At 41.5% G+C, this 13,671-nt stretch overlaps 1 protein-coding gene across 2 annotated transcripts in view; it reads right to left on the minus strand.

Annotated features, from left to right (window-relative positions):
* The window catches only part of OGT (O-linked N-acetylglucosamine (GlcNAc) transferase), a 42,478-nt gene extending 38,595 nt beyond the window's left edge, over nucleotides 1–3,883 (minus strand). The window contains exons 1-2 of one of the 2 annotated variants that reach the window (XM_017516731.2): nucleotides 3,612–3,883; nucleotides 621–801 (exon numbers count right to left, since the gene is read on the minus strand). In XM_017516731.2, coding sequence (XP_017372220.1) covers nucleotides 621–801; nucleotides 3,612–3,648 — 218 coding nt within the window. In that variant the 5' untranslated portion in view covers nucleotides 3,649–3,883. The remainder of the gene's footprint in view (nucleotides 1–620; nucleotides 802–3,611) is intronic. The other variant, XM_017516733.2, reaches the window with a different exon arrangement.
* Nucleotides 3,884–13,671: the final 9,788 nt, after the last annotated feature.

The following is a 13,671-nucleotide window of genomic DNA, read 5'->3' on the forward strand; positions in this document are numbered from 1 at the left end:
AAAAAAAAAAAAAAAAAAAAAAAAAAAAACTACCACATTGGAAATCATGATCAAGATCAAAAATGAAAAGCTATGTGAATGAGTGTCATTTTTCATTTCTTAAGATTTAATGATGCACATCTTTAAATGACAACTTATGAAAAGGACAGGAACACAAGTTCTTCCCTTTCGATTAATTCAACTGAAGGTAAAAGCAACACACCATAACAACTTAACAACTGCATTTGCAACTTCAGGTATGCATCTCCTGCCACATCATATGTAACCATCACTTCTGAGCATTTCAGTCCCTCAAACTGACAGGTCTCATGAAAGGGAGACTGGATGCTCAGATATACATTGACAGTAATTTATTACCTGAACAGAGTCTGGAATGCAGCAGACCCAGGTAGAAAAATCTAGAAAAGGTCCCTAGTCACACTGATAATATAACCACCACCACAAAAGGAAGGAGGAAAACTGGCAGCTGGGCATGTCACAAGTGGGCAAGAGAGATGTGCGTTGGCGGCTCAGTTGAAACCCGGTACTGGAAAAATTTCAAGTTCAAATATTAAAGTATCATTTTTCAAGTTCAGCACCCAGAGGCAGCAATCACCAGCAGGTACCCCCACATCTCCTACCTGTCCAGCCTTCGACACTGGAAGTGTATAGATGAAAGTAATAAAAGCACACCAGTATTGTCTGGCTCTTGTCTCCAGAGCTGCATGCAGTGTCGCTCAGCTGCCTCAAAATCTCCTGCCTGATATTCTCGATGTGCCAACTCAGCTAACCCTTGGAAGGAAAGCATACGTTTCGTTGGTTCTGGAGAATCATCAAAACATTTGAGGGAAGGAGGGGGGAAAACAAAAAGTTAGAAATGCAAACAAAAAAATGTAAAAATATGGTATATTTAACTTAAAAATGAAAATGCTTGAAACTATGTAAAGCACTAGAGTGTTCTGCACGTTATTTATATCTCCAAGTTAACATCAAGTGCAGAATTGGTATTTTTAGAATTCACCCATTAATACTTTCTTTCCCAAACTAGAAAGGAATATTTACTTCCATATAAGATTATATTTTAGACCAAAAATACTTTGTACTTTTAAATTATAAATCATAGGTAGCATCTAACGATTCACTGAACATTATTCCTCATACCTTAGTTAACATAAACAAAATATTAAACATGTGATTTGTAAGGTCACAAAGATTTAATAAGATCAGAATTTAACATACTGGGAAACAATATTTTGTGCCCTATTTCAGGTTGAATTTGTGGAAGTGGAATACTGGTAATAATCTATCTCTTAACCTTAACCTCAGTAAGGACACCAGATATGTTAACTCTTTAAATTATATCAATGTGTTTGTATATTTCACAATTTAATTCTTTAAAAGGACAAGGTAGAAATGAGCCTGAGGGAAAAAACCGAAAAGTCAAAGTGCTATTTTTAAAACAGCTGATAAACAAGATGTTTGTCATTTGTCAAGAGCCAAAATATTTAAAGGGGTCATTAAACATTTCAAATAAAGACCCAAGATTATACTGCTCCTCTACCATCCCAAGCTCACAAGGGGACTAAATTGGCTAAATCTCACCCACGTTGGTTTAGCACTAACATTTTCCAAAGAGCTCTGGTATAGACTAAAGGATTAAGACATTGTAAACAAGCCTATATAAACAAGGCAGTTTACCTGCAACTGCAATGATCAAAACATTTGGGGGGGGGGGGGAAGCTAAAATATAAGATATTTGATAAAGCGCAAAAGAATGAATAAAAGCACTTTGCTGCAAGTGACTTAATGCAGATACATAAAGATCTTTGAAGGATAGAACTAAAGCCCATAGAGGGAAAACAACTGCTTGTCACAAGTGAAAATACTTAAACTGGGAATTCGACTATAGCACTTCACTAGCCCGTTGAAATGGGAAACCATGGACTAATTATTTAATTCTACCAAGGTTAAAGTGATGAGTTCAAATTTGAGCCCAGCTCCCCAATCATTAGAGCTGATGAGTGTTCTGGATACTGAGGAAAGCAAAGTAAATTTCCTGACAGAATGTACAGCTGACCACCAACACAAAGAGCATTGAGATCTGCAATCCACATCTGGGAGGTTTTCTCTAACAGAAACTATAAAATTACATTTTAGCTAAGTCTCTAGAACTTCCTAGCTCCTTATTTTCACATTGTCACTTTTCAATGCCGCTTATCTGGTATTTTAACATTTGAAACAGCTTCCTCAAATAAAATAACACATTAAAAAGGGGAAGCCTAGTACAGAATCCAGTACAGAATCTTAAACCTTTGAAAATCACTGTGGAGGAGTGGGGAGGAGAGCACGGACTAATTATTAATCCCACTCCCTACAATTACGGATAAGGTACAATTGACGATTCACCTACTACTTACAGCACAACGTCCACAAACAGTAACTAAAACCCTCGACACAGCTCAACTGAGAAACCACCAAAAAAATAACCTCGCGGGAAACCTTAGAAGCGCAGCCCAACTCCCCACCCCCTTCCGCCCCAAATCGCCTCAATATGGAAAGGCAGCTGAAGGACACTCCTATAATTTGGTTGTTTTCATTTTTTTAGTACCAAATGCTCGCGACTGAATTGTCTAAAAGGGCAACCGCCTGGTACTTGTGCAGCTACACTCCAGTTGCTTTACAAACTCTTCAAGCAGGGATGGAAACTTAAAAAAAATATACACCCTGTGAATAAAGAGATACTGGGCTGAAGAATGGGGATGGCAGACCCAGAGGCGGCGGCGGAGGAATACATCGAGAAAGTAACACAAAGCGAGAATTGGGCGGGCAGGGTGGTCAACGCCAAAGCAGCAGCATTGGGGTGGTTTCTCCCCCAAGGATAGGAAGTGAACAGTAGGGCTGGCAACCTCGCGAAGGGAAGGGTGTGGTTCCCCGCGGACAGGGTGGGAAATCCAGGCTGGGGGCAGCGGTGGAATTGGGCGATGGCAAAGGAAACCCCTGGAAATTTCCAATCTAAACTGGGACTGCTCAACCGAAAGAACACCAGAAAGGCACTGCCTAGCGGGAGGCTGCTCAATGTCCCCTCTTCTCGAGGTGACTTGTGGCACCATCGACGAGCTTCTGCTACTTCTCGGGTGATGCAAAGTGAGGATATGATTACATCGGAACGGCACCCCCCGCCCTAGATTGGTAGAGAAGGACCAAATCTGGCTAAGGGGAAAAGGCTGGAGGGGGAGGTGGAAGGAAAAAAGGAGAAGTGATGAGTTGGATGGAGAAAACGGCTGCAAAGAAGTAAAAGGGCAGGGGTTCCAATGCAGTCCATTCCACGACATTCTAAGCGCGCACGTGTGATAGAAGCGCCGGGAGAGAGTGGAAAGCTAGAACATTTACGAAATAAAAACAAAGCAAAAAAGGGAGCAAAAAGCAAGCAAGGGAGGAGGAGGAAATGTTCGGGGAGCGGACGACAGCGGAAAACCCGATCTGATCAGATGCCAGTAGATCACGAAAAGCTGAGCAATGAATGTCATTGATGTAATGGGGATGGTTAGAGGGAAGGGAGGGAGTGATGTAAGGCAGAGGACGGCGCGAGACCCCAAGGGGGCATCTGCCAAGGTAGAACGGGACACCGGTACCTGTGCTGTCGGCCACGTTGCCCACGGAAGACGCCATCTGGAGCTTCTCGAGGGAGAGCAAAGAAGAGGTAATTGGTTCTGCTGCCGCCACTACCGGCAAGAACGTATTTGGAGGTAGTAGTACAAGGGCAGCAGCTGTAGCAGCGCTCTGGAGGGCTTGAGCGGCGGCAGCAGTTACAGGCTTCGAACCCTAGGAACTCTAGTTGGCCATCTACCTAGCACGATCTTGAAATGGCGGCGACGGCTCCTCGGCCGAAACAACACGGGCCGGAACTACTTTCTGTTACAATCAAGTGCCCGCGCGGAGGTAGACGGTAACAAGCGCCGCCAACAAAATGACTTTAAGCTGCAAAGTCGAGATCCCATGTAGTCCTCCGCGCAGCGCCCGTTGCGACAAACACCACGGTGGAGACCGCGCATGCGAGCAGCCCTGTCAACCTGACTCTGGGTTAGGGCACTCTTCGGGGCGGGAGCGGCCAAGTTTCTTAAGAGTGTAGCGGAAGGGTAAAAACAAACACACAAACGAGACGGATACATTTTTCCCACAGCGATAAAGAAGAGTCTGTTACTTAGCCGGTGGTGTCGTTTTAAACATAAATGCCAAAGGCGTCTAAAAAAGTTTCATCAACTTTATTCTTACAAAAACGGATGGTTACGAGTCTCGCGGATCAATTCTGAGCCAATTAATTCAGAAGAGTGCATCGCAAAGACAGCTTTTCAAAAGGAGACAGAGGGTTCCGATTTGAGCTCTTCTTCATTGTAACTTAGCCATCGATTTCAGCACTTTGATGAAAAAGAATGATGCGTTCACAGGGCCAATTGAATGCAGACATCTCCAATGTTTTGTCGTATAGCCTGAAATTTCAAAATCGTTTTGGTATTTAGGAGACTCCTGCCCACGGTGATAGGGCAAATACTTAATAACTCAGGGGGCGTGCCGGGCGTTTGGACTCAGAAGGCAGCTATAAAAATGTTAAAGGTGATTCATGTTCAACAAAATCCACGACTCCCCTCCACCAACAAATGATTTGTGACTTCATTTCCACCAACTAGCCCTGCAAATTGTCACAATCGGCGATTCCACTGAGCTCAAGGCAGACCAACAATGACAAATGAATTCATTTGCCATCTGCCTAAACCACACGGCTAGATTGAGTCATGAATTGCCTCCACTTCCTTGAACAAATCGGCTCTTATGATCCTCCTGCAGTTTCAAGTCCACTGTTCAGACATTTTGTCACACTAGCATTTATACCTCATCTTTTGTTCTAGAAACGATTTAAGGTAGCTTGCCACATCAGCAAGAAATTATTACAAGCCACTGGAGGCTACAAGGTGGATCTCTGAGAGCCTTCTTATTTCAAAAAGTCCTTGATCTAAGAAAGCAGGTCAATGAATTTCTTCAAAAAGTTTTTGCTACCTAGCCCCCTCACTACATTTTTTTAAACAACTAAATTCTCAAGTTCTGCTTAAGTTTCTTCAAAACAGTCGACAAACAATTATGGAAATGAGCACAGAGAAAATTCATAATGCTAATTTCTTCCATCCTATAATCAAGTCACATCATGCAATGAAAAAGACAAAGATCGCTACACAAACTCTCCTGAAAATTGGGCACCAACCTCTTGTAATTTGATTTAACTGGTAAACCCCTCCCCCAATACACACACCCACTACACGTTCCCCATCTGTCATAAATAAACGCAGCTTTTCAACTTTTAGAAGAGAGTTCCCAGGTTTCACTGGCAGATGTTTAGGCCTTGCTGATGAGTGGGTGTTAGCTAATTAAAACTTTTTCTGTTGCTAAATGCAGGTCATTCTCCTACTTGTTCAGCCAATAAGTAACATTTACTAGATTCTCTATGTGCAAGATACTGTGGGGGGTGAGGGGGGACACAAAAATGAACAAAACAAATCCTCCTCTCAAGGAACCTGAAGCCTAGTTAGGTAGACACAAAAAGGCACTAGAGAGCAATACAGAAGACTATTATTTAGATGATAAAACATATTACTGTCTATGAATATCTAGAGAGGAAACAGGTCAGGTTGCAGGGGGTGACGAAGAAGGCTTGATCTGGACATTGACGGAAGTGCTTGTGTGGTTTTTTTGCTGTTGTTGACATTGATTTCAGGTTTTTTCTTTTATGTGCAATTTTAAATTTAGAATCAACTGTAATTAAATCAGCTGAGTCTTCAACTCCATTCCCAAACTCTGCCACCCTAATAACACCATTGATGTTGCATTAGTTTTCTGCTGCTGTCTAGCAAAGTATCACAAATACAGCTGCTCAAAACAACACACATTTCGCAGCAGTAGCGCCAGAGCTGGACGAGACCCATGTTGGTGGCTGCTGCCGCGCTGCTGCTGGAAAAAAAATGGCTCCAAAGGTTAAATGAAGCCGAAGAAATACATAGATGCAGCGGCACAGGCACTTGAGAAGTGTGGGGCTAATATTCCAGAGAGAAATTGGTCCACTGGATGAAGTAACCAGTCACAAAGACTAATTAAAATTGATCTTAAAACCTTCCAGAAATCTTGTAACCTGAATAAAAGTTAAGAAAAAACTGATTTCATGGTAGTACAACAACCATCACTACACACAGTGAATTTGGAAAAGATGATTTCTTATTTGGTAGCTGATATGGCAACCTATGATATCAACAGTGAAAGATGAAAAAGGTAAAAAAGATGAAAAAAGAATAATCAAACAGTGAAAGCCTAATTAGTACATTGAAAAGGCAGCTTTCTGCAAAACAAAAGCAGACCAACCAAGGGGAGCGCACCCTCTGGGAGTTCTGCCAGATGAGGATACTTTTTCTCTTCTCAGCACCAACAGTCTTTAAAGATGTGAGAGCTCAAAGACCAATAAGGTCCGCTTCCGTCCACAGTCCTCACTAGAGTCCTCTCCTTGCCTTGTTGACCTACAAACTGAGGAGAGGCATATCAAAATGGAGATGACACCATGAGACTCAAAGCCTTGCTTCATCCTTCCAATCCAGGTCCTGCACGGATTTTCACTATCTTCAGCCTGAAGTTGCGTGCAAAGAACAAAATAGTGAATTAAAGAGTTCAGGCCAGGCGCGGTGGCTCACGCCTGGAATCCCAACACTTTGGGAGGCTGAGGGGGGCAGATCACGAGTCAGGAGTTCGAGACCAGCCTGGCCAACATGGCGAAACCCCGGCTCTACTAAAAATACAAAAAATTAGTCGAGCATGGCGGCGCGCATCTGTAATCCCAGCTACTCAAGAGGCTGAGGCAGGAGAATCGCTTGAACCCGGGAGGCGGGGGTTGCAGTGAGCTGAGATTGTGCCACTGCACTCCAGCCTGGGCAACAGAGCAAGACTCCGTCTCATAAAAAAAAAAAGAGAGAGAGAGAGAGTTCAGAATTTCAGAATGAAGACTTGTATCTTCACCTTGATGAACATGTGCCTTTACCTATTAGACTTATGCCTCAAGACTATGTTCAGTATTCTGTGCCTTTAGATAAGAGGCTCTATCCTTTGCAAGGGTCTCATGCTATTATCTGGACAGTTCTCCCATGGAAGTTTCTGGGATTTCTATCCCCAAAGCTGAGAATCAGGTAGAGCAGGACCTGGTTGTTGCCCCGGAGATCTTTGTGGATCCATCCCTGAATGGCTTGTTTATTGGCACCTATAGGAGTTACAGTACAGAGCCCAAGAGCAAGTCATGAAGACACTTTCATCATTACTACCTCCAATACAGAACAATCAAATCTAAAGGAACTTCTGTGGACTCACAGGTGCAGATGTCCACGTGTCCATTAGTTTTCTGCTGCTGTGTAACAAAGCATCGCAAATACAGCTGCGCAAAACAACACACATTTAGCAGCAGTAGTGCCAGCGCCAGTCCATGAGCACTGTCATTTGAATTCTGATTCTGACTCTGTTCCTGGGGTTGCAAGAGTTGATGATTCTGCCCAAAGTTGTGACGTTATAGTTGTGACAAGTCTTACAGAGGAGCTGAAAAAAACTCACAAAATAAGGATGGTGCTGGGGGGCAATCACACGCTGACATGCAGAAGAGAAGCGAGCAAATGTGCTAGATGGTTTTTTTCTTGTCCGGGATAGCCCTGGTGACCATTATCTTTCAAGCTCAAGCTTCTGCTCCCATGGTAAAACACATCACACTAGAATTGAACACTCAAATGGTAGGTTTTGCTTTTATGAACAACCAGATGTGAAAGGACAGTTAGTTAATCTAATTGAACATTCAACCAGGGACTCTGGAAAATCAAGTTTTTTTGTTATTCAAGGTCTCAGTTGCCTGGATCTGCAATTTACCCTGTAGGACCAACCAATCCGATATCATAATTCACACAAGTTTGTTCTTTGCAGCACCCATGTCATTTGTTTTATGTCAGTATACCAGAATAGACTTATTTCACAAACTACCTTTGCCAAACAAAATGAAGACTTATTTACAGGAGAATCATTGCTAAAAGACTATGAAAACCCTGCATCTTGCACTTTGGAATCAAGAAAAAGAAACTGCAATACAGTTTTATAAACTTTTGTTGCTCTCAATTTTGCTGCCATAACTGTTTCAGTTTTATGTGTAAAAGAGTAATCAATTTGTTGAGAGGTGGGGAAGTGCTGGCAAGGTGTCTTGAGTTTATTTCGGTTCTTGAAAAAGGAAAGTCTTGAGTTTTTCGAAGTGTGAATTATCTTCATCAATTTCCAAAATAATTACAATGGGAATTCTCAGATTCTCCTTAATCTGCCATAACTCCCTCTCTACTGCTACCCCACTCCTTTGCTGCTATCCACTATGAGTTTTATGTATTTATGTATTGATAGCACATGTCATATGTCTTCAATCCCAAGTAAAATTGAATGAATTTTTTTTTTCTTTTTTGCAATGGAATTTTACTCCTCACCCAGGTTGGAGTACAGTGGTGCAGCTCACTTCAACTCCGTTTCCCGGGTTCAAGCGATTCTCCTGCCTCAGCCTCCTGAATGGCTGGGATTACAGGTGCATGCCACCACGCCCAGCTAATTTTTGTATATTTAGTAAGACGGGGTTTCACCATGTTGACCAAGCTGGTCTCGAACTCCTGACCTCAGGTGATCCGCCTACCTTGGCCTCCCAAAGTTCTGGGATTACAGGCGTGAGCCACCACGTCCGGCCTGAATGAAATTTTTCAAATGAAAATTGTTGTCTTTATTTTTGAGACAGGGTCTCACTCTGTCACCCAGGCTGGAGTGCAGTAGCACAGTCAGGGCATGGTGGTGTGTGGTAGGAGGATCGAAGTGAGAGGATCCTAGGCTCAAGTGATCCTCCCACCACGGGCCACTATGTCCAGCTAATTTTTTTTTTTTTTTTTTTTTTTTTTTTTTTTTTTTTTTGTAGAGACGAGGTTTCACTACGTTACCCAGGCTGGTCTTGAACTCCTGGCCTTACGTAATCCTCCTGCCTCGGCCTCTCAAAGTGCTGGGGGTTACAGGTGTGAGCCCTCAAGCCTGGCCTAAAAATTATTGTCTTTTCAAATGACCCATTTTCAAAAGCTAATGAAGAAACATACCTATGTGATAAAACACAGAATTGGCATATACCTTGTAAATTAGATTACATATTTTTAATGTTACACTTTAGAAAGATTTAGAATTATGCATTGATATAATCTTGGACAACAGAACACAGATCTGCAACATATCTTTTAGGACATCCTTTTCCAAATTATTTTAAGCTTGCCCTAATTTTTTGGTTGTGAAAAGTTGAATTTTTCTGTTGCCTTCATTTTCATCTGTGGTTTGTCATCTTTTAAGTGGCCTTGCACATAAAAATCTTAAAAAATGTATACCACCAATATAGACATTGTTGCTTTTTCTGTCATTAAACTCTGCTATAAATTGTCACAACGTATAAAGACAACTAGAACTAATACTTTTTTCTTTTGTGGTACTTAATGGCAGAAAAGAACTAATATTTTTTAAAGAATTAGATGATCTTAGATTCCTATGATAGTATTTTTTGTGTTATCTATATTTTCCTTTAGTAAATGTTTTATCTTGATCTTGTTAGATTAGTAAACATTATCACGGTTAGACCTTGATTGTACAATTGGTTTTCATAAGTGATTGTATTATCCTGCAACAATAAAATTTTTATAAAGTTAGAATTGATTTGAATAAAAAGGAAACATTGTTTAAAAAAGAAGAAAAAAGTGTTCTTTTGAAACTGGATTTATATTTTTTTCTTTAATGTAGTCACTATTAAATATGCTACATTTGATCCCTGCCCTCCCCGCTTCACACAAAAAAAGACTGTCAGATATTTGGGAATCTTATTGCATACCATATATACTGCCATTTAAAAAATAGAATTTTTGGCCGGGCAGAGTGGCTCATGCCTGTAATCTCAGCACTTTGGGAGGCTAAGGCAGGCGGATCAGAAAGTCAGGAGTTCAAGATCAGCCTGAGCAACATAGTGGAACCCTGTCTCTACTAAAAATACAAAAATTAGCTGGGCATGGTGGCACACACCTGTAGTCCCAGCTGCTCAGGAGGCTAAGCCAGGAGAATCGCTTGAACCCAGGAGGCGGAGATTATGGTGAGCCAAGATCTCACCGCTGCACTCCAGCCTGGACAACAGAGCGAGACTCTGTCTCAAAGAAAAAAACAATAGTTTTTTTCCGGGGGCAGCTCAGTGGCTCACACCTGTAACCCTGCCTCTTTAGGAGACCAAGGTGGGAGGATCGCTTGAGTTTGACACCAGCCTGAACAACATGGTGAAACCCATCTCTACAAAAAAATACAAAAATTAGCTGGGTGTGGTGACGCACGCCTATAGGCCCAGCTACTCAAGAGGCTGAGGTGGGAGAATAACCTGAGCCTGGGGAGGCAGAGGTTGCAGTGAACCAAGATCACACCACTGCATTCCAGCCTGGGTGACCGAGTAAGACTCTGTCTCAAAAAAANAAAAAAAAAAAAAAAAAAAAAGCTTTTTTTTTTCTTTTTATTTTACCTAAGTTTCAAGTAATTTGGAACCATTAATCTTTTTTTTCCTCTGAATCAGAAGTCATTGGAGGTGGTTATCCCCAATAGTTTTCAGTTATTGTGAAATGCAGTGTATTCATTGCACAATGCCGTAATGTAGTGTTTTTGTATTGCCTTGTCCAGAAAATGTTTCCAGTTACACAGCTTTAAAGGAAAATGTTTTCATCTCACATAAACATGTAATTCAAGGTGTTTCTTCCTTTGTCTTTTACAGTTTTCCTATCTCTACCCTCCTTTAAACACAAAGGTAGGGCCGGGAGTGGTGGCTCACACCTGTTATCACAGCACTTTCGGAAGCTGAGGCAGGTGGGTCACCTGAGGTCAGGAGTTCGAGACCAGCCTGGCCAACATGGTGAAACCCCTTCTCTACTAAAAATATAAAAATTAGCCAGGCATGGTGGTGAGTGCCTGTAACCCTAGCTACTCTGGAGGCTGAGGCAGGAGAATTGCTTGAACCTGGGAGGTGGAGGTTGCAGTGAGCCAAGATCACATCACTGCACTCCGGCCTGGGAGACAAAAGCAAAACTCTCAAATAAATAAATAAACACAAAGATAAAGGTCTTAAGTCAAAGGTAATGGCTTTGCCATTCAAACATATCTGTATCCCCACTTTTTTCTTTTCTTTTTAATTTTTCTTTTTTTTTTAGAGGCAGGATCTTGCTCTGCCACCCTCTTGCCTCAGCCTTCCAAGTAGCTTGGACTACATGTGTACACCACCGCACCCAGCTTTTTCTCTGTTTTTTGAGGTCAGACTGAGATATTATCAGAAAAGTCACAAAGCCATAATATCATGGTATTATGGTATTTTGACTTAAAGGGGTAAAGGTACTTAATTTTGGAGAAACGTTGGTTGTACCTTGTTAATGAAGACTCTCATTTTCTGATATATTTTCACCTAATATGACACAATATGGAATGTGGTGTACTATGTGTTCACTATAAACTATTTGGATTAAGAACTATTACAGGCCAGGTGAGGTGGCTCACATCTGTAATCCTAGCACTTTGGGAGGCCAAGGTGGGAAGATTGCCTGAGTTCAGGAGTTCAAGACCAGCCTGGGCAACATGGCAAAACCCTGTCTCTACAAAAAATAAACAAAAACAAAAATCAGCCGGGTGTGGTGGCATGCTCTGGTAGTCCCAGCTACTCGGGAGGCTGAGGTGGGAGGATCGCTTGAGCGTGGGAGGCCGAGGCTACATTGAGCAGTGTTTGTACCACTGCACTCCAGCCTAGGTGACAGAGCAAGACCCCATCTCTTAAAAAAAGAAAGAACTATTACAGTTGTGAACTTGTGAACAAATTAATGCGGGCATTTAAACTATTTTTTTGGCGAAACTGTTTATATGTGAATAATTTAAAACATATCTAGGGTGAGTTAAAAGTTCCTGTACATCTATATTAGGATGGCAGATATTGTCAGAGAGCCACTGTATGTTAATAATAAATGTTGAAATGGCTTCTCCATGTTTCAAGAAGCACTTACATGTACTACTTGTGAAATCATGGTGCACAGAGATCTTTGAATTGCCCTGAATCCCAATGTATCATGTAACTATAGCTTGTCCTGAGTTTTCCTCATGATACTGTGTTTAAGATCTAGTTGTTTAGTGTTGAGATTATTCCAATTTTCATCTAAATGTTTTTAAAGTTGTATTTTATGTTGTTTTGGAGAGCAAATGTAAATACTGTTCTCTTTCATAAAGTAAATATTTGATGTGCTTTTGTATAGCCATAATATATTTAAAGAACTATGCCCTGTTATAATACAATCTGAAATTGTTAAGTTCTGATAGCATATTGATAAAAATAAAAGTAGTTGCCAAGAAATTAACTAAATTTACAAACAGAAAGAAAGGAGTATTGCAAAATTTTCTGCTTTTGTGTGGCAAGATAGTCATTTGACATAGGTAGCACAACATTATATGAAAGATTAACTGCATATGATACTAAAACAGTCTGGTTAAAAATGGAAGGGAGCCCTCCCGGGTCACCGTCCTCGGCCTCGTGGCCCCCATGACCCGCTGCGCGGCAGGTGCAGCGTCTGGCTCCCCCAGGTGGGAACTGGCTCCCCGACTCGCGGGAGGCACAGGTCATTCTGGACCAGCGGATGAGGGAGAGCGGACAGAAGAGACTCTGCAGTCATTGGAGGTGTGATAGCAGTGGTGATACTTATTTTGCTTTGCATCACTGCCATAGCCATATGCATCTATCAACAGAGAAAGTTACGCAAAGAACATGAGTCAAAAGTCTCAAAAAAAGAAGAGTGCTAAGACAGCTCTAAACAGTGAGCTTGATGTGCAAAACACAGTCCATGAAAGCCAGAAAGAGTGAGTCTTCCAATTGGCAGCTGTGGCTGTTTCTATCACCGTGACTATGGACTTTCCTGCCGTTGCCATCAGGGTGTATACAGTGGGTGCTGTGCTGTCACCTGGCTGAAGACCAGCAGCCTCAGAGCCTCTGGGAGGCCTCTTTCTCTGTTCGTGATACACAGTCCTCCACCATCAGTTTCCGAACTGTGAATTAGGTATGGCCATTAATCACTGTTCGGTAGTTTCCCTGTTCAAAGGCATTCTTCCAAAACTGTGGTTTGATTTGTGTTAATAATTGTGGGGTTCTAGATGAGAAAATGACTATAAAGCTGTGGCCCTACTTTCTTTCAAAAAATGACAGAACTTTGTTGAGATGTAAAAGACAAAGTTGCACTTTAATGTTTTTTTGTAACTTGAAAACAATCTGGGATCCCCTTTTTTGGCCCTCTGCTATATTTATAAAACAGGAAATGCTTCTTAGATTACCTTCACTGGCATTTCCATAGTCCTGGAATCCAAAGCCAAGTGGCCTACCACTATTCACAGCCCTTTTGCTTCCTGTGTGATGGTTAATACAATGCAGTAGAAGCCTGGAAATACTACCATTATTTTTGGTGTATTGCTTTTTCTAATTGACTGTTTTTAATCATTTTGATAAATTTTAATGTTGAAATTAATATTGAATGTTAGCTATGAAATTTTAGTATTGAATTTTGTAATGGAACAGAAAAT

The sequence above is a fragment of the Cebus imitator genome, unplaced genomic scaffold (assembly GCF_001604975.1).
Source record: "Cebus imitator isolate Cc_AM_T3 unplaced genomic scaffold, Cebus_imitator-1.0 Scaffold602, whole genome shotgun sequence".
NCBI classification, from domain to species: domain Eukaryota; kingdom Metazoa; phylum Chordata; class Mammalia; order Primates; family Cebidae; genus Cebus; species Cebus imitator.